Here is a 22,597-nt window from a genome sequence, read left to right as displayed (position 1 = left end):
AACTAAATAAATAAATTAAACTGGTATAAATGGAAAATGAGATAAGTTAGGTAGCATTTACCTAGGAGATAACATAAGATTATATGAATAAGTAGCATAAATGACATAAGGAAAACTTATGTGTTATATGATTTAAGCATTGAAATGAACAAAAGATATATTCAGGTGAAGTTATTCGGTGATATGAGTATATGACATTATTATACGGTTTAGATGAAATACTAAACATGAATAAATGTGATTGTGTGAGAAATGATAGAAAATATATGTGAACATGTATATGTGAAAGTAAACTATGTGATTATATGTTATATGAATACAAGAACCTGAGATATGTAACATGTGAATTATATGGAAATGATCTACGTGTAAGTGAACTATGTGACTATGTGATTATATGAAAATGTGATAATGAGCTATGTTCAAAAACTATGAGACTACGTGCCCAGGTAATATGAATATGTGAACATGTGAAATGACATAAATGATAATGCCCATGTTATGTGTCATGAGTGCTAGGGGTATAGTTGGCATGCCAAGAGTCGAGGGTCTACGCGGTCCTTCGGGATATATATATATATATATATATATATATATATTCTTTGGAACATGTGTGAAGTCTTGTGAGACACATACTTGATCCCTAGTATATGTATATGATTCTTAAAGAATGATATATGGTCCTTATGGACATTATTATATGGCACTTCGGTGCATTTCTACGCGGCACTACGGTGCAATTCTACGTGGCACTTAGGTGCATTTATACAAGTTTGTGGTAACAACATTAGTGCACAACCTCTATAGACTCACATATCTATAGTTCTCACATGTGTTCATGGGCTAATAAAAATAATAAGATAAATAAACTTGGTATGATTATATGTTTATTTCGTTGTGAACTGATATATGTGCTATGATGTGATAATTAAGGATATTATGGATAAGAGTATAAAATTATAAGGACTAATGTACAAATTGATAATAATAGAAATGATTGTACATAAATATGTATGTTTTGATATAATGATACGTGTGTTTCTCGTGACATGGTACAAGTGCATATATATGTTGATGTATATGTAAATGAGCTATATGATTTGATAGCATAAAACAGCCATGCATGATTAGTGAGTATGAATTTCATTATATGTGTTTTTTTTATGCCTCACTAAGTCATCGACTTAGCGTGTGATTGTTTCACACGTAGGTTACAGAAGCGAGAAGAGAAGAGAAGAAGAGTAAGACAGGTCATCACCTCCCTTACAAAATTTCATATCAAAAAATAGAAGATTTAAATGTTTTTGGTTATTTTGAGTATAGTTGGCATGTACTAATTGGTTGAATTAGTTATGCTCTGATTGATTTTGGGTATTGTGGTCAATTTATGTAACCAACCCGCTTTTACTTTAATGAAAATTTTAAATTTTCTTTGAATTTTGTCAAGAGTCAAAGTTTGAAAAGTCAATGTGACACCTTAGACTCGTATCCGGGTCGGGTACGGGTTGGGGGTGTTACAGTAATGTTGTCCAACTGCTTAACCTGTCTCGTCTACTTTCTCGGATCCCACGTGTGAAACACTCACACGCTAAGTCATCGACTTAGTGAGGCAATGTAATAATAATAACAAGGAAATGTAATGAAAATGTCATAATGATATGAAATGGGATGAAAGCGTATACTTAATCCATGTAGTTTACATCTCCATTATCCTTACCTGTAAGCATATAACTTTAACATTCATGAATTTGTATTAATAAATTTATTGGCCCATGATATCATATTGAGAACCTAAGGTATGTGAGTATTGTGAGGTTGTGCACTATGCTGTCACCACATCTCGTATAAATGCACCGAAGTGCCGCATAGAATTGCACCGTAGTGCCATATAATAATGTCCATAAGGACCACATAGAATTCCTTAAGAATCATATACATATACTAGAGATCAAGTATGTGTCTCCCAAGACTTCATACATGTTCCAAAGAATATATATATATCCCGAAGGATCGCGTAGACCCTCTACCCTTGGCATGCCAACTATACCTATAGTTCCCATCTACATAACATGGGCTTTTACATTTCACGTAGTTTATATCGCGTAGACATGTAAATTCTTACCTTTTCACATAGCTCATATAACTTTTCCTGCACATTCATGTCACATAATGCATTTTATATGAATTCATGTCATGTCTCATAATACAAATATGATCATGTATCAAGATATAAAATCTAGACTTATCACAAGTCTAGAATTGAGTATATTTCTATAATCATACTATACATATGCACGCACCTATATTTCCTTGCTTTTTCCTCGATCAATCTTACTGGGCAATTGTTCGTGAACTTGATTAAGCTCTGTATCTACATAGTAATTCGTTGATACTTATTAGTATACTAATTAATATATTCTAAACTATCATTTCTTAGGCTAAAAGAAAAACTATTTCCATCTTTTAATGAAGGTATGCATCGATGCACTATATAGTGTATCGATGTATTCCCTATCGGTGCATCGATGCACTACCTGTGCATCGGTGCATAAATGACATTCGATGTTTGCATTTTAAGGGGATGCATCGATGCACTCCTTATGCATCGATGCATTAATTGCATTCGATGTTTGTTTATTTGAGAGTGCATCGATGCACATTGAAGATGCATCGATGCACACAACCCAGAAATCCCATTGCAAGCACGAAATTCACTCTTTTCATCTCAACTCTTCATCTTTCACCTCCTTTAATATTTCTAACTCTTATACACCTACTTAAACTGATTAATACCCATTTAATACCTCTTAACCTTACAAATCCAATCATTAATATCGAATTCAAGAATCTTACTCAAATTTCAACCTGTTCTAAATCTAGTTCTAACACTTCATATCATTTACTTCCACTCATGACAAGTCAAATTTAACTTCTAAATCCATTTATACATCCTTATTCAAGATTTCACTTATCCACTTCTTATCTTTAATCCTTCATAACTCACAAATCTTTGAGTTTCTATAATATTTTTCATCTCCATAATCTTTTCTAAAGTTTCATAAATCAAACTCATACTTTAATTTGAAGGATTAACCAAAAGAAATCAAACTTACCTTAGTTTTGGGTGCTTTACGTTGAAGAAGAAAATGAAGAAGAAAGAAGAATCAAGAGTTATCTGGAAACTCTTGTTTCTTTCCCTTGGGTATTATAATACCCAATATCTAATATTTAATTATTACATTTGATGAATGACCCTTTTACCCTTTTAATTTACATTCACTTATTAATTCATCCTACACCAACATCTTTTAATTAATTCCTTCACTTTTCAATTTATTTAATTTGATCACTGAAATTTTAAAATCTTACACTTTAATCACTAACCCGGTATTGAGGATGTTACAAAATAAGTGACATGAATTATTATTATAAATGATAAGGATCATGTTATGCGTTTAAGAGAGCTAGAGGTATAGTTGGTATGCCAAGAGTCGAGGGTCTACACGGTCCTTCGGGACATATATGTATACTTTGGAACATTTATGAAGTCCTTTGAGACATATAATTGGTCCTCGGCATATGTATATGATTCTTAAGGAATTTCTATGTGGTCCTTATGGACATTTCTACGTGCCACTTCAGTGCATTTCTACGCGGCACTTCGATGCAATCTTACGTGGCACTTCGGTGCATTTATACAAGCTGTGGTGACAGCATTAGTGCACAACCTCTATAGACTCACATATCTATAGTTTTCACATATGTACATGGGCTAACAAAGAGATAACAATAAACATACTACATGTGATGTATAGATTTTTATGATATGAATGGTATTACATGATTTATATGATGATGGATGTATTGATTGATCAAATGTATGATATGACATGATGTGTATAAATATGATGGACAAGACCATGTGATTAAAGGAATGAATGAAAATCAATATTGATAACAATAAAGATATGAATAATGATAAGGATATTATATATATTTATATGTGTGCAAATGTTATATGTATTATTATGTGAATCTGTATGATAGTAATAATTGTTCAAGCATTGTGTTGTATCACATGATATGTATATGCATTAATGAATTAGTTATAGTTTATATTAGGTCTTTTTATATGCCTCACTAAGTCCACGACTTAGCGTGTGGGTGTTTCACACGCAGGTTTTGCTGAGCTGATGGGTCGATGAGAAGCAAGACATGTCAGTTCTTCTTATTGAAGGTCAGATAAGAAGAGAAAAAAATAATATGTATTTTAGTATATAAAAATTTTGTTGGCATGTATTTAAAAGAATAAATTGTATAAGCTCTGATCAGTTTTGAAAACGTTTTGAATAGTTATATGTAAATTATTTAGTATGTTTTAAATTAAGTTTGAATTTTTCTCTATTTGAAATAAGAAGATGGTTTGAAAAGTCAATGTGACACCTCAGACTTGTATCCGGGTCGGATACTGGTTGGGGGTGTTACATGGACAAATAGAAAGGGGGCATTTCAGATTTGAATATTATGAGCTGAAACAAGACTTATGAGCAATGTTTCAACATGACTTATGAGCAATGTTTCAGCGTCATACAACAGATGAAGATATGGCTAATTCAAACCGACCTTCGATACCAGCCTGATGTAATCCATTGCTGACAGTTTAACTTATATCTGAACGACTAAAGAACATATGTAATTAAATATGGTTGATTTTTATGCTTTGTGATAGAATTTTAAATCATGATGCAAGTCAATAACTATAAGGCAAGGAAGAATACTCGCAGCAGTTAGCTCTTCTGCTCTTTCTTAGGTCAATGGTTTACTGTGTCCATGATTTCACATTGTTTCTATTGGTCTTCTTCCTTGGTTTTGGTACAGGCAAAACAACTAACTAAAACTTTTGGTACAGACAATTTGACCTAATTTCTTCTAAGGAATAGCCTGATTTGGGTAATCGATCGGTTGAGGACTTGAATGTAGATGGTAACATCGAACAAAGACTCTTGAAGCTAAAAGTTAAAAGCAATTACCAATGTTGTTCTTCAGATAATGATGACGCATGGATAATGATATACAAAGAGCGTGGAAAAGTAGTTAACTTTAGGCCATTATTCATACATTAAGCATTACAGAATTGAATTTTGTGTTGCATGGTTGTGGTTGGATTTTCTGTCATATGGTAGTGGAAGTAACATGGATGCAATGAATGTTCTGAAAATTTTAGTCGAACGTAGCTTGATGGCTGATAGCGATCGAATGAGCTAATAATGAACGAGTGCAGTGTCTAAAAATTTCGATTGTGATAATATTTCTTGATCCATCACTGATTCGAATATTTGAACTTTATGCACACCTCTTTGAGGACATTGCTCGGGAAAATTCCAACTTCATTGTGTTTCCAGGTCAGCTAGTATGGATTGCCACCATTTACACGACCAAATGAAAAGAAAAAGGTTCAGTTGTGCAGCCCTATGAAAGTGACATTAGACAGAACAGTATTTCAAAATATTGGCACTCTGCCGTATGGAATTTCCCTTGTGATTTAAGACACCAGACTACGTCCAAGCATAGGTTAAAAAGATGTCAATTATTTGAGGTTTTGTCTTTTCCTTAACAATTGGGCCGAGTCGGTTGTTTTCCTTTTCCCACTCACATATATGGCATCAAAAGGAAAATATTTAATTTTTATTGGTCGGGTCTGTGACTCCGTTCCGAATCTAATATTTTGGAATACTCTTAAAGATCGAAAGATAAAAGTTTTGGACTATAATTACACATTAGTACTCCGAAAAGATAATATTTTCGATTGTTAGAGATCCCGACCAACTTAAAGAGATGGTGTATGCATGGATGATCAGGAAAAAACATGTCATTTCAAGGTAACTAGCATATCAGTGCTGAGGTTAATGGTTGCGAGAAAACTTCCAGGGAGCACTACTTTTGTTAGCAGAGACAAATCAGAACTGAATAATACTGCCCCATTGTAGCTATACTGAAGGCACGCAACATTATTATTGATGAGGTACACGGTCCCTTGTGCCCCGATGGCTATCAAGATTTCAGTCGTCTTTTCCTAGCTTTACCCATATGTCATTGAATTTGCATGCCCTTTAATACACTCAAAATTTGGTGATTCCTTGATGTTATTATTGTCAACCATCAGAATGGAAATTTAACAAATAACTGGAGTTTAAATTTCTGAGTAGGTTACCTAAAAGATTGTATCAAATGATTAATATCATAAGCGATCAGATATTTTCTTTATCAGTATGAGCATATTACATATATATGCTTGGATCAATGATCTGTAAATTGTTTCGGGAGATCAACGGTTTAGATCTTTTAAGATTATATATTAACTCAAATTCTAACTATAAAGTTCCAACGAGTAGTATTAGAATCATGATTTTATTTATTTATTTATGAGTACCTAACAATTAGAGTGACGTGTATTATATGGGAGGTGTCGTGTATCTATTAGGTAGAGAGCTACAAAATATGAATGGACATAACAAGCACTATGTTATATAGATTTGTACTCTTAATGTTTAATAGTTTACAAATTCCCTAACATGGCTTGACATTAGAGGATAAGACGTGGCATGTTTGAACCCAAAGTTGAATTGAGTAACGAGTAGAGGTAAGAAGAAACTAATTAAGCTTATGGATGAAAAATAAAGCTTAATTATAAAATAAGTGTTTAAACAATATTGTTTTTCAAAAATAGGTGTTCAAACTATTATTTGAATTATCTAGGTATCTAACGTTACAAACGTTACCATTTCAGGTGCATAGAATGTAACGGCCGTTAAAAAATCTTGTTAAGTGACACACATCACGCTCTAATAATTTCTAACCTCTCCTAAACCTTTTATTGTTCCTTTCCTACTAGATATAGTAGATGTAAGCACAAAAAGCAACTTTAAGAATGAACAAAATCAAGGATTTACCCTTCAAGTCAGTCATTCCCCAAGCAATCTCATCATCCCAACTTCTTAGCTCTCTCCCAACATTGCATAATCAAAGAATACCCTTCCAAATCTTCCTTGCAAAATTACACTCGAAAAACATATGGTTCCTAATTTTCAACGTATACTTATAGCACCTACAAAGTTCATCAATAGGCATGCCCATCTTTCCCATCATGTCAGTAGTGGGCATCCTATCCAGAAGCGTCATCTAGACAATAACTGAATGTTTTGGGACATCAAGGAGAACCATAACATCCTATGCCACCCCACCTTTTCCTTGCGAACTCTGATCTTCTCCCAAAATCATCTAACATTCAGCACATCCCAATCCTCACCTGTAAAAAATACAGAAGCCTCATTTCTAAAGTTCATAATCTTCCTCAGCCCCCAGCTAAAATTAGGCCTAATGACCACCTGCCACACATTTGTCCCTTTAAGCACATACTCCCTTATCCAAGCCACCCACAGGGATCCCTGCCCAACAAGGATATTCTTTAGCAGAGTTAGCATGAAGGTTTTATTCCAAGGCTTCAACCTTTTGAGTCCCAATCCTCCTTCATCATTAGGGAGACAAACCATCTCCTAGCTAACTCTATCCCCTTTTGCTGGAGTATCTTTCCCCTTCCATATAAATCTCACACAAAGTTGCTCAATCTTGTCCATCACAACAGCTGGCAACACAAGCTCCCTGTACCAATAGCTTACTACACTAAAGAGCAATGTTCAAATAAGTTGTACTCTACCAGCATAGATCAAAAACATATTAGACCACTGACCTAACTTTGATTTCACACTTTCAACAAGACTGTCACAATCCTTAACAGGTAACTTCTTAGATGTGAGGGGCACTCTTAAGTACCTCACAAGCAGCCTCCCAACCTGAAAACTAGTCACAGTTTGAATGTGCCTTCGATGGTCCTCTGAAATTCCTGCAGCAAATAGCTCAGACTTGGCAGCATTCAATATAAGGCCAGAGAACTCATAGAACTTCCTGATCACACATTGCACCCCCACAATGGAAGCAAGAGAACCCTACAAAAGATTAAGAGATTATCTGCAAAATATAAATGGGTTAGCATAATTTTCTTGCATTTAGGGTGGTAATTAAAGACCCCCTGTCCAATAGCTTTATCCATAAGCCCAATCAAAACACTCATTGTAAGGACAAAGATATAAGGGGAGAAAAGGTCCCCTTGCCTAACTCCCCTCCTACCTTTAAAATACCCAATCAAGCTTCCATTAAGAGAAATTAAGTACCTAGGGCTGGTAATATAGACCTTAATCCACTCCCTAAACCGCCCAGCCAGCCTTAGAGCATCTAAAACCCCTAAAACAAAGTCCCAATTGAGAGAGTCAAAGGCCTTCTAAAGATCTACTTTAATATCACATATTGGAGAAAGAGTACTTCTACCATAGCCCTTCACAATTTCTTGGGAAAGGAGAGTGTTGTCTACGATACTCATTCCCTTTACAAATGCTTACTGGTTAAGAGGAATCAATCCAGGGAAATAACAGGCAAATCTACTAACCAAAATTTTTGTGATGGTTTTATATATCATTGAGTAGTATGAGATAAGCATGTACTCCTTAGCTTTACATGAATTAGGCAACTTAGGCACCAATGTTATTACAGTTGCATTGAAAGTAGACAATAGGCTAGAGGTAGTATAAAAAAATATTTGACTGCAACCACAACATCACCCCCAACAATATCCCAAACTGACTTAAAAACCCTAGAGTAAACCCATCAGGACCAGGTGCCTTTATTAGGTTCTCATTACCCTCATCAGGAAGCCTCACTTTGAGTAAACCCATCAAAGCCTCCACACTACAACCACTGACATTGTCATCCAGATTACCAATTTGCTTAGTAAAGAATTGAGTAAATTTAGTAGCTATAGAATCATAAGTTTCCAATTTTTTCCCACTCTCATCAAGCAACATTCTAACAATGTTCTTCATTTTCACAACCACCTAGGAGTGAAAAAAACCTAGTACACTGATCCCCCTCATGAATCCAGTCAATATTAACTTTTTGTTGATAACACATCTTTTCAGAATGCTCCAGCTCAACTAATTCTAACCGCAACTGACTTTCCACCCCAATATTATCCAGGTTAGGCTCATTCAAGACTAGAATATGTTGTTTCTCCAACTGATCTCTCTTAGCAACAACCTTTTTAAAAATTTCAGAAATATAAACTTAAATAAACTCCCTTAACCTAGGCTTAAGCCTCTTTAACTAGCAGAATAGAACCTATATTGGGTCACCCCTGGCAACCTTACACCAAGAAGCGTTAAATGTCCCCCTAAAATCAGGATACAAAGTCCAAATAGTAAAAAACTTGAAAGGCTTTGGCTTAGAAGCCAAATTCCCTTGATCACACCACATAATAACCAAACAGTGATCAGAGACACCTGGAGCCTTAAATTCAACCACATAATTTTCAAACTGCTCACACCAACAATCATTTACTAACACCCTTTCAAGCTTCCTAAAAAGGTGGCTTTCATCCTGGTTAGTGGTCCATGTGAAGAGTGGTCCAGTAAAAAGGTGATCCACTAAGCCTAAAGTCCCTAAACAACTCTGAAAATCTTCCATATGTGAATTAAGATGTACACCTCTTTCCCCAGAGTTAAAGCTTTCCTCAATACTGACAATAACATTGAAATCCCCTCAATCAGCTAAGGGATACTCCCAATCCTAACAACAACATCTTGTAATCACTCCCAAAGATCTTTCCTTACTCTTCCATCATTGTTGCCATACACAGCAGAAACCACAATATCCTTCCCCCTAAACTCCCTTTAATGGTAACAATTTGACTAGCAACTTGCATAACATAAAATTAAGCCCTTCTTCTAGAAAACCCAAATTCTACCATTCTAAAAATATTTAAATAAAAATTATGGCATCCCCCTAAGTTTTTTCATTTTAAATAAAAATTTTCAAAATTACCAGAGCTCTACACATGTCATTTAATGGTAGAATTTAACGACCGTTATGTCCCGAGTATTTAAAATGGTAAGTTTATAATGTTAAACATCTGAATGATTCAAAAAATAATTCTGGAATACTTATTTTATAATTAAGCCAAAAATGAAATCAGTGTGCGTAATCAAGCTAGCTACGGCTTTTGCTGCCCCATGTCTAGCCCATATGATCATAATTGTACAAATGAATAATACACATGGCCCACATGCGCTAGAAGTTTGGAATAGGGAATTGTCGATTAGACATCGCCCACATGGCAACATTACGATGGATGTTACATGCGTTAGAGTGAGCCATGAAGGGAAAGTACGTGAGTTCGATCCACACCTTCGATCGTGAATTGTTTACATAAAATTTATTTATTAAAATAAATAAATTTTATATTCATTTAATAAATGAACAAATATAAATTGAGTTCTATTTGATTAATTTACGAATAAGTTTTTGAAAAAATTGCTTATCTATTCATTTACATACTAGTTTAATTAGTTTATTTTTTTTACATTTTAAATATTAATGAAGGTATAGACTAAATTAAATATAATGTGAATTTTAAAGTTCAAACTATGAAGTATAAGAAATTTAAAGACTAGTGTTGTTATTTCATTATTTTTTCTATATGTAAACAAATACGTTAGCAAAGAACAATTGAACATGAATATTTCTAAAAATAAATAAATAAACAAACTACGAATTAAATATGAACACTTGTAAAAATAAAAATAAAAAAACGTATAATTGTGATACAAATAAAGAAGAAGCAGAGAGAAACAAAAGAAAAGAGAGAGAGCCTGTGCTTCTGCATTAAAGGCTGGGGTGGGGCAGTAGGTCCACTTCTGCAATTTTTTAATGTAAACGGCTTCTTCTTTTTGAGCTTGGCTCTCTTTTCACACTCTATAATTCCTATTCAATTTCTGCATATGTATCTTTGCAGAATACAGCTCTTACTGTAATGTTTTAATCAAATAAAATTACAGTTGTAGTTATAACAGTTATTATAAGCTAACATTAAGACCCATGTTTAAGTGTTGTGTACTTCATCTTCTTCCCTTGGAAAAAGTAAAACTCTATCCTCTATAAAATTTTAATAAATATTCAACCAACTGAAATCATTCTTATTCAGTCCTCCATGAAAATTTTCAAGAGCAATAAAGTCCTAAACTACCACGTTTTCGAAATGTGAATGTTCTGGAAGCAGAAAGTAGAATAAAAACTCAATGGATATTACATTGACAAAACAAAATGAAAATTATGTCCCCCGGCAGCAACCAGAATCCATTTGTAAAAATATTGACTGTTGCCTGCTAGGGGTGTACAAGAATTCGGGTCGGTTCTTTTAATAAAGGATGAATCGAACCATATTATACTGTTTTTTTAAAAAAAAATCGAAATCGAATGGTATAAAAAAATGGTTCATTTGATTTTATTCAATTCGGTTTTATAATTTTTAACTATTCATTTTCAAACCCAATATAAAAAAAATTAAGCTTAAAAGGAGTTTAAACACAATTTTAATTCATAGAAAATGATATTATTAATTTTAAGAGTTTGTTTTGTAAAAAATTCGAAATAATTTTGATTTAAATCATTATTTTCTTAATTTAGTTTGATTTGAATATACATATTTCATTAAAAAAAACTGAAATCTAACCGTGAAATTATATATCTAAATCAAATCAAAACTAAACCATAAAATAAAACATTCAAACCAAATTAAATCATACAATTCATTTTAAATCAATTTTTTAGTTTTCTCGATTTCGTGACTTAACCCTATTACCTACCATTGTTAATAAATTATATTTTATTAAGCTAAGGTGATTATAAATAAATATTTATTCTAAATACTCCCAACTATTCAACAATAAATGTTTCATCACCCTACTGTAGTCTCTGATACCCGAACTCGTGACCTCTAATAATAACAATTATTTCTTTAGCAATTGAAGTAATTTGGTTAATGAAACCGGTCCATAATGTTGACAATCCATGGTTGGCGTGTCGGTGCACCGAGTCACCAGCCAAATTAGATGGCACATCGTAATGGAGGAGGGGAAGTTCTATTGTAAAATGGTAATACGGGTACCATGTTTAAATCAAGGGTAAATTATATTAGATATCACTGAATTTTAAGTATCGTATCATTTATATTATTGGACTTTTAATTTTGTTAATTATAGTATTGAACTTTAATTTTCGTTTCAATTATAGGTCGTTAGATCGTTAACAGTTAAGTCAAAATCTATCGTTTTGATAAGATGTCTACGTAGCCGTCAACCAAGTTAATGTGCCGTTATGTATAATTGAAACGAAAAGAATAATACAATTGACAAAATAAAAAATTCAGTAATATACATAATACAACGATTAAAGGTCAGTGGTATCTGATAAAGTTTACCTTAAATCATTTAAATAAGAGTGGAGAACAGCCGATGGCGGACCCCCTGTTGAAAATCAGAGGGCCTGATATAAGGGAGAAAAAGAATCTAATCAGAACCATCATCCAATAGAAATCAAAATGTGTATGAGCATGTAAGATCCAATACCCAATTACAATATATTCCATTTTTTTCCTTTTCTAAATTTTGGTTTTGAGAAGAGAGAGCAAAGAGCATCTTGCCTACATTGTGGTCATGCCCCCATGTGCAATCCCTTCTGTAAAAGGAAAAATATGGCAGAGTAAGTGCTATTATTTTGCATTGAAATGACATTGTTGGGGACAGCTTAATGCTAAATATACTTTTATATATTTATGATGAATAATTCGCAGACATACTATGGTTGGTAGTTAGGGAGAAGATGAAATACGGTGTCACATATTTTTCTTACATCACATCAATATATATATATATATATATATATATATATATATATATATATGTGTGCGTGTATTATGCTTCGAGCATATTATTAAACATTGACTCAAATTGTATTATTATAATTAGAAATTAAATTGAATTTTATTATAATTATATTAGTTGAAGTTTAGTTTGTGATTAAATTCATTTAGCTAAAAACTGTTAGAAGAAAATATTTTAGAGATACAATCATTATGTAGTATATGTAATTTTTGGGTTTACGTTGTAGATATAAGTTTGATAGAAATATTGAGGGATTAATTTGAGATATATCAGCTTTTAGTATTGATATTAAGTTTTGAGATAAATGTGATTCTATATTTTTGTATCCTTCATGATTTTTACATTTATGGTGAATATTATTTTATTTATAGGTGCATTTAGGCAAATTTCAACCACATTAAATCATCTATCTTACATATGTCTTATTTTATGTTAATTTTGATTTATTGTTTTTGCGCTTAACAAATTCAGAAGGGATGGGGTCACTTCCTTGTTTGATTGATCAAATGTCTCAATCTCTCTCCTTGGATGAAATCTGAGAGTCGTGTTGTCCTCAACCAAGGAACTTTAGACGCCTATTCAATCTCTCCATGATTGTGTGTCACTTTCAGTACTCTGTTTGTTAAAGAATCCATCATCATCAAAAGCTAGCCACCCAAGTGGTGCAATCATATTTCCCTTTTCTTCTTCTTCTTTCCTCACTCGACTCAAACAAACCTTTTATGATGATTAAGGACAGCTTAATCAACTGCTTAACCTTAAGCACACATTTGCATGGCTCTAAGAATAGCAGTTCAAAACCCTAAACACACTAACTTGGTACCCGTTTTTTTTTCTTTTATTGGTGTTGGGTCATGATTAACTTTATTTATGGTGATGTTAATGGATGAGGGGTATGAAGGGAGGAAGATGGCCAGATCTTTACAAGCTCCAATGAGAAGATCTAGTGTTTGAACAGATGCATCCACAATAAGAGAAGGTTGGACCATCGTCAAGTCGACCAATCACTTTCCATTTCTTCAGAAGAGGTGGGAAAATACATAAGTTTTATTGGATCAAAGCCTATGAATAAAGCATTGAATGGGAGCTTGAAATGGTACAATAGTGTATATAGGGGACTTTTTGGCAAAACTTTAGAGATAATATTCAAGAAGAAATTAATTCATGAGATAATGCACTCCCAAGATTAATTGCTTAAATAGGGTGAAATCCACAGTGTTGATTGTAGATCACTATGCCTTTCGGACGACCTACTAGGTCGCCATGTCTTTCTGGTGAGCTACGAGAGATTGCATGTGCCATGTACGTGCCTAGGCCATCCGACCGAGTTATGTGAGAGCATCCGAGGTTATCCGAGCGAGCTATTCGAGGGCAGCCGAGCGAGCAATGCGAGGGCAGCTGAGCGAGCGAGCAAGGGTAGGTCTCCCGGAGTGCATGGCGACCTACAAGGTCGCCCGGAGGGCATGACGACCTATGTGTTGGTACGTGCATGTGCCATGCAACACGTTCATTCTCTCTGTGAGTTCACCGGGAAGCTGCCACGTAGTAGGTCGCCCGAAATGCATGTCGACCTACGGCCAACACTGTAGATTTCACCTTATTTGAGCAATTAATCTGTGGAATGCATTATCTCGTGAATTAATTTCTTCCAAAACATTGTCTCAAAAGTTTTGTCGGACTTTTTCCTACATTCATGATAAGGGAAAAGTTGGGTGTGGGCAGGAAGTCAAGGGTTACTCGAGTTCTTATTTATTTATTTGGAGGAACTATTATTGGTTTTACTTACGGTGCTGAAAAGGTTAGAGAAAGTGCCTAAAAAGGACCGTCTTTATTTCAGATTTGTATAATTTTTTCCAATATTATATTTTTACTGGAGAGTTTTTAGGTGGGTACACACTACACAAGCTTTTGTAGGTCGTAGATAGTGACCACGATGCTTCACGTGATGTCTTGGAGTTTTTCTCTTCGTTGGAAAGCTAGAATCCCCAGTGGCTTTGATAGATTTGACCAAGGTTTGGTTCCCCTCTTACAGAATTAAAATGCCTTAATATATTTGGTGTAGGGCATCCCTAATCATGCAAAACGTGTATGTAGATACTTTGGTTTGCGCATTGAGAAATATTCATCCTTTTTCCCACCTTATCCAACGACTCATTATAGAAACGTTGAGAGCTAGGTAGATCCCCCAATAATCAAAGAACAATCACATCATGCAATACAGCTGCTTCAAAATGTTGTTTCCACTAATACTGGTTGTTGGGGAAAAAAGGGCAGAGATGACTTCAGCACGAAGTTGTACCTCTGCTCACCAAACATCAACCCATAATTAAAGTTCAAACCATATGTCCCTCACCGTGAAAAAAAAATAAATACAAAATAAAGAGGTTAGGTACTTAACCACTTGTTATAAGATCCACAATCAACCGGACTTAAAGTTTCATAATTGTAGGTGGCATGAATGGAACTGTGATGATGTTTCACGATTCATTCTTTCTGCTTTAAGTAAAAAGTCGTAAACAATGAATTAGAAGGTAGAAAGAAATTATGAATAAAAGAGAGGAGATTAAAAGGAAAGATATATTTTTTAGCTTTACATGATGATTTTTATATATATTTTCGCTGTTGGTACCATATATAGGATAATAATGGTTATTTTTATATTAATAGATTTTATAGATCTGAAGCAGGTCATGAAAGTCAACTAATAATCATATTAAGAAACTATAGTCGTCTGAAAAATATATGATAGTCGTCTGAAAAATATATGATGTTAAGGTAAAGTCGTCCTACATCAACTGGTAAGGTGAACATGCCATAAACATGTGGGCAGATAAGTATGAGGATTGAAGATGCATGCATCATGCAAAAAAATTGATTGGGAAGATCTTAGCAGGTTTTTTTTTCAGACAAAAACCCGTGTCGGGAAACGTGGATTAAATTAATATAGTAAAATTAGTACATCGATCAACTAAAGGTAACAAACAAAGTGCTCCGTTAAGATGACAATATATATTTCATTACTTCAAGAAAAGCACTGAAATTTAGACCTTTTGGACATCATGTGTATGATCCATGTTTCTCAAAAGCAAGGACATGAAACCTATTATGCATATAATATTACAATCAAACATTCCAAAACCAATATTAAACTAATTAGAACCCTAAACATCAAGGCAAGAATTATGGGAGGATAGGGATATTCTGCCTGCTTTGAACTATGCAATATTGGATTGTGTTTCATTGTCTGATATTCAACCTTTTAATATATATATATATATATATATAAACATTGTTCATGGTCTTCAACTCGTAACTAATCCTAAAATTATTTATTACAAATTTTCATCCAAACCAAGATAGATGAGTCGTGTACAATGATTACACCCAACATTTCTCCACAAACATAATATAAAGTAAGAGGGACGATCCTTATAATTGTTTCACCCCTCTAGAATAATGCTTCTTACTGTACGAGTAAAATCCAAGCTAGTTTCACTTGGGCTTTTGCTGACATCAATTCATCAGACGCTGTCCCAAGCACTGCTGTTTTCACCTCGCAAAAAGCGACCGTACATTTACCAACCGCACAAACTTTAAACAGAAACACCAGCTTTGAACCTACTAGGGATTGTCATGAATATAATAATAAACTCCATGAATGAGAAGATAGACATGGCCTGTCGCTGTCAAAAGAAATGAAGTTGGTCGATGAATTATAGGATGATTAGAGTTGGTAATGATCTCGTCTTGTCATAAACAGACGGTCAAAGCACAAGCGTATAATTGCCTGTCGAAAAAACTTTCTCGGTGTCAGGAAGGCTGAATTGAGAGCTCATTTTAGTCATCATGTAAACTGCAGAAGAGAGAAAAGAGAGATCCCAAAACTAAAGAAAATCTTACTAGTAGAAAAGTACACTGGTTCTCATACATCTTTGCTTCAATATCCGCGTATAGTTCAAAGCGTACAAAAACTGTTTGTGATTATCAATTTACCATATTCATTTCTCAAAATTTACAACGAAAACTCTCCATCTCTCTTGAGCTAAGCTAGTCAAACATACCACTTAATGAACCTGTCGAGAAATGAACAGAATCATGTGAGTTTTGTGCTCTAGCACTTCCATGTGTGGGGTCCCATCGTGTTTTTTCGACGCTCACAACCTTTACATACACATACATATATATATATATATATATATATATATATATCATCTGATCGTCCATCATGCTTATGTTATCTTTTTCTGAATAATTTAAGGTGATTATAAAGTAATATTTAATTAAAATCTTTCTTAATTATTGATAATGCGCACCTATACAACTGTTTGAACTCGTGTACTCTAGTAATAACATATTTTTTCATTCATTAATACTAATCTTGTTTTCATGCATGTATAGTAGAAAATAATTTGGTTGTTGATCTTGGATGCACCAAAATGATGGTGAGAAATGGAATATTGAGAGTGAATAAATAGAGAAGGTGGCAAATATAAGCGTCGATCTTGGGACTGAAACGAGTGGTTATACCTAGATGTGTCAGAAAGGTAAAGAAAATTTTAAAAGATGTTGAATACAAAGAGATATGGGTCCTCAGAGAAATACTCAGAAATGGATCAAAACTCAGGATGTTTGCATAAGAATAATAAGGGTATATACAGAGAAGAAATAGCAGTAGTATACAACTAGTACAAGAGAGAGCAGTTTCTTGAAAACGGAGGCTTGAAATTTGATTGATAAAAAGAGAACCGTTGGGAACAGAGATTGCAGAAACCGTGGGGCCTCATAAAATCATTTTGGTAAAATTAAAGCATGATTAATGCAAATACAGTAACAGAGAAAGAGAGAGAGAGAGAGGTATAAATGTGACATTTCCATGTTGGTTTGCTTAAAGCAGATTAAGGTGAAGCTATTCCCTTCTTTTAAAGGAAAAAAAGGAGAATGAAAGAGAGGGTGTAAAGGAAAGTTAATGGAGGAACATCTCAGTCCATTAGCTGTTACTCATCTTCTTCAACACACACTGAGAAGCCTGTGCATTCATGACAACTCTCAATGGGTTTATGCAGTCTTTTGGAGGATCTTACCCAGAAATTATCCACCTCCCAAGTAAGGAAGCAAATTATACAAGAAACAACTAGTAAAAGTTTCTGTAGGTTTCCTTTTTTTTTATCTTCCAAGATGAAGGATCTATCATGTCTGACTAATGCGTATTTGTCATAATCACTCACTAGTTTTATAATTTTTAATACCTTTTTGTGACATAATTGTGTTTTTTTTTTATTACTGTGATGATAGATGGGATGGTCAAGGAGCTTATGACAGGTCAAGAGGAAACAGGAGAAACTGGTATGCCAATCCATGCATATTTTTTATAAATTATTTCTGGTATAAACACCATTTCATAGTGTTGCATATTTGAACAAAATTCCAGGATATTAGTTTGGGAAGATGGTTTCTGCAACTTTGCTGCCTCGGCTGCTGATATCAACTCCGGCGACTGTCCCAGTTCATCGGTTCATGGCGGCGGTGAGTTTCAACACTGTCAAGGTCTTCAACCGGAGGTTTTCTTTAAGATGTCACACGAAATCTACAATTATGGAGAAGGGTAAGAATTTTCCATAAGATATTTCAATTATTAATATCAAGCAAACTGATTTTTTTGATCTGGTAACGTGGGCAGATTGATAGGAAAAGTGGCTGCAGATCACAGTCACAAGTGGATATACAAAGAACCAAATGAGCAGGAAATCAACTTCTTGTCAGCATGGCATAACTCGGCAGACTCAGTAAGCATATACTTATATATGTTTGTTCATCAAATCCATGCTTATACCCTTCGGTTTTCTCACAAAATCTTCTTTCTGTAGTTTCCTAGGACATGGGAAGCACAGTTCCAGGCAGGAATAAAGGTATATACCATAACATAATCATCTTCATCTCAAAGAGGGTTAGGTAGATCTAAATCTACTTTTACTTGCTTTGAATTGAATTAATATGTTTGCAGACCATCGCTTTGATTGCAGTTAGAGAAGGTGTTGTTCAACTAGGAGCTGTTCACAAGGTCCCCTCTCTCTTTCTCTCTCAAAAGCTACACAATTTGCTTTGCCATCATGTTTCACTGACAGTATCATATATATATGTATGTATGTACGTATATAAATCTCCATTAAAGGTAATTGAAGACCTGAGTTATGTTGTGCTACTAAGAAAGAAGTTCAGCTACATAGAAAGCATTCCCGGAGTACTCTTGCCCCACCCTTCCTCTTCTGCTTACCCTTTCAATGGCACACCGGAACCATGGGGGCATTTTCCGTCAGGGTCATCGATTGCGCCACCACCTCCACCTGAATTCTACGATCATTTCAGTCAGCCAATGAAAATAACTCCTTCCATGAGCAGCCTCGAAGCCCTTCTTTCCAAGCTTCCATCAGTCGTGCCGCCACAAGCTTCTGCCGGGTACTGCGAGTCTCAGCCGGTACAGTCGCAGTTCTTATCATCGCAAAGGTCTGTCGAATACCATATGGGAATCGAGAAAGTGGCGAAAGAAGAAATCGATGAAGAGTATAGGCCTGAACAAGATATGGGTGAAAGCAGCACCTCCATTTCTGCTTATCATCGTCAACAGCATTATCTTCACCAACACCATCACCATGATCTCATGTAAGCAGCTGTAGGCCCAACAATGGATTTTGATATCATATAAACATATGTGGATTGTGCATGCGAACGGTGCACTGATTTCCTCTAACGTTATCAATTAGGCGATGATCATTTTCCCTTTTGTTAATTTCTACCAAAATATAGCAGCTTTCTCTGCTGCTGAAGCTTTGTTTAGTCCTAGATTCCGAGCTAGCTAGTACATATACTATTATTCATCTATAATGAATCTTCTTCATCTTTCATCCCTCCATTTATATGAGCTTAAATTCCCTGTTAGTATAAGATTCTTGAGAAGATTGTTTCTTTGGTGCATATTTATATGACAATAAGGATCATACTTCACTGCAATTCTTCCAAAATCATCATTGCTTTAGACGTATAGTTTTTTTTTTGGAATGATAAGTGTTAAAATCAATTAATGTTGCATGAAGAAGCAATTAATACACAAGGATATTGATAGGGTAATTAAATCAACCAAATCAAGCTCATGGCATAATTATTAAGAATTACAGTAAAAGAAATGAAAACTTGATGATTCCATTATGATAGTTGAATATCCTAAAATCAAAAAATAATAAATGTTATCCAATTTCAATACTGTATAATCCTCAATTCGCCTTGTGATGATATCAAGACTTGTTTTATTCTTATGAAAGAATCAAAATCCCAAACCATAGAGTATTCTTGTTTTCTTTTAAGAGAGAAAAAGAAAGAGCCTTTAGAAAAAAAACTGTCTGCTACGTCAGATTTAAAAAAATGATTTCACTATATTTTTTAAATCACAAAATAACAGAAAGGTCAAAATAACTGAACCTCTACTTTTCAGTTATATATAACACCACTCAATCTTATATTTTCACGGTATGGGACGGAGGGATTTACACCTGATAATTGCCTCCTCAATACTACACTAATCATCACCGTGTGTACAACAACATCAATTATCAATTACTTAAATTATATGAATCAATGTTAGAAATCAAAATTTCTAACATTCTCCCACTTGATTCATATATGACAAGTATATAACATATTAACATAATTTGAGCTCACTTAAATAATGTAAAAGTCACAACTTCGTAAGAACTAAACCGATCGAATCATGGCGGTCACGGGCCTAGCAAACGTCTCGATTCCTCCCATGTATTACAGGTCAATCCAATTCAAACAAACACAATTTAATAAGATAGACACATGAAAATATCTTATTTGACAATGTCTTAAAATAAGATACAACATCTATAATCATAACAAAATATGCATAGCTAAAATATGATTCATAGATAAGCAAAATCCAAAAAACATCAATATCTAGAGTATCAAACAAACATAAATGTGCAAGACATATATTGATACATGTATGAACAATTATCCGCTATATAAGGACTTCGCGACTACTCCAATTTCACTAACATGGCCAATAAATATATTAGGAGTTAGTCATTTAGTCAACTGATTTGCAATCATATTATTAGTGCCAATGTGGACTATTTGAACTCTTTGATTTTGCATCTCTTCTTTGACAAACAGATACTTTAAATCCATATGTTTGGCACCCTTGGAGTATATATCATTCTTAGAGAAGAATACAACTGTCACATTATCACAATAAATCCTCATCGATTTAGCAATGGTACCAACGATCCCTAAATCATCAACAAAATTGCGCAGCCATAACGATTGAACTGTATCTTCAAAGCATGCTACAAATTCAACCTCCATAATGGAAGTAACAATGACAGACTGCTTATCACTCTTCCATGAGACAACTCCACCAACTAGAAGGAACACATAGTCGAATATGGACTTCCGGGTATCCGAACATCCGACATAGTCCGAGCCTGAGTAACCAACAACCTCAAGGTTTCTAGTTCTTTTATATGTGATCATGTCATCCTTAGTGCATTTCAAGCACCATAAAACTTTCTTTGCAGCTCTCCAATGAACCATCATAAGATTTGATTGATAACGACCCAACATACCGACCGCAGAGCTTATATCCGACCTAGTATAGGTCTGAGCATACATCAAACTCTCAACTAATGAAGCATAAGAGATATTATCCATTTCTTTGCACTCCATGTCTTTCTTGGGACATTAGGATAGACTGAAATTGTCTCATTTCTGGATGGGAAATGGATTAGGTGTACATGATTCCATCTTAAATCTTTCTATAAATTTGTTGATGTAAGCCTTTTGAGATAATCCCAAAATTCCTCGTAATTTATCTCGAAATATTGCTATTCTGATCACATAAGAAGCCTCATCCATATCCTTCATCTCAAAGTTGCTAGAAAGGTAGCCCTTAACATCATGTAATAATCCACGATCACTAGCAGCAAGAAGAATATCATCTATATACAACACAAGGATTATAAATTTACTTCCCACAACTTTCATATAGATACATCGATCAACGATCATTTCTACAAAGCCATATGACAATACATTATCATTAAACTTTAATTACCATTGTCGGGAAGCTTGTTTTAATCCATAGATTGATTTCTTCAACTTACATACTAGATTTCTGTAACACCCCCAACCCGTACTCGACCCGGATACGAGTCTAAGGTGTCACATTAACTTTTCAAACTTTAACTCTTAATAAAAAGTCAAGGAAATTTAAAACATTCACTAAAATAAAAGTGGTTTATTTACATAAGTTGACCAAAGTAAAACAAAATTGATCTAAGCATTCATAACTAACACTTTTCTTACATGCCAACACACTATACACAATCAAAATACATATTTTATTAGTTACTTCTGATCTGATCTTCTAGGAATGATGATGTCCTTGCTACTCTTATTTCTGCTCTTCTGGATTCTTGGTACCTACGTGTAAATCACTTACACGATAAGCCACATACTTAGTGAGACATAAAATAAATATATATCAATAATATCATGAACATATACTATTCTCAATCCAATATAACATTACAATGCACATGTAGATACCACACTATGACATATAAGTATTATATGCGTGAAAGAACAATTATGTCTCATAAGAGTTTTCCTTTAATTTATCTTTGAATGCCCATGTACATTATTGAGAACAGAAGGTACGTGATTACATTGAGGTTGTACACAATGCTGTCACCACA

The 22,597-nt window shown here is 34.2% G+C and overlaps 2 protein-coding genes across 2 annotated transcripts; one reads left to right on the top strand and one right to left on the bottom strand.

Moving 5' to 3' along the window:
- The first annotated feature begins 1,451 nt into the window (after positions 1-1,451).
- On the top strand, positions 1,452-19,584 carry LOC120125214 (protein RICE SALT SENSITIVE 3-like). Its single transcript, XM_039143694.1, has 9 exons — positions 1,452-1,463; positions 6,219-6,221; positions 17,791-17,930; positions 18,120-18,170; positions 18,256-18,429; positions 18,505-18,610; positions 18,692-18,733; positions 18,829-18,885; positions 18,997-19,584. Exons 3-9 carry the CDS (start codon positions 17,794-17,796, stop codon positions 19,486-19,488), a joined length of 1,059 nt encoding a protein of 352 aa, XP_038999625.1. The 5' UTR covers positions 1,452-1,463; positions 6,219-6,221; positions 17,791-17,793; the 3' UTR covers positions 19,489-19,584.
- A 1,340-nt stretch (positions 19,585-20,924) lies between these two features.
- LOC120125298 (secreted RxLR effector protein 161-like) lies at positions 20,925-21,566 on the bottom strand. The gene has a single exon (XM_039143764.1). The coding sequence runs from the start codon at positions 21,564-21,566 to the stop codon at positions 20,925-20,927; it is 642 nt and encodes a 213-aa protein (XP_038999695.1).
- Between the last annotated feature and the right edge of the window lie 1,031 nt (positions 21,567-22,597).

This window comes from Hibiscus syriacus, unplaced genomic scaffold (genome assembly GCF_006381635.1).
Source record: "Hibiscus syriacus cultivar Baekdansim isolate YM2019G1 unplaced genomic scaffold, ASM638163v2 tig00110430_pilon, whole genome shotgun sequence".
NCBI classification, from domain to species: domain Eukaryota; kingdom Viridiplantae; phylum Streptophyta; class Magnoliopsida; order Malvales; family Malvaceae; genus Hibiscus; species Hibiscus syriacus.
Note: the sequence above shows the minus strand (reverse complement) of the source record. Positions and strands in the feature narration are given on the sequence as shown.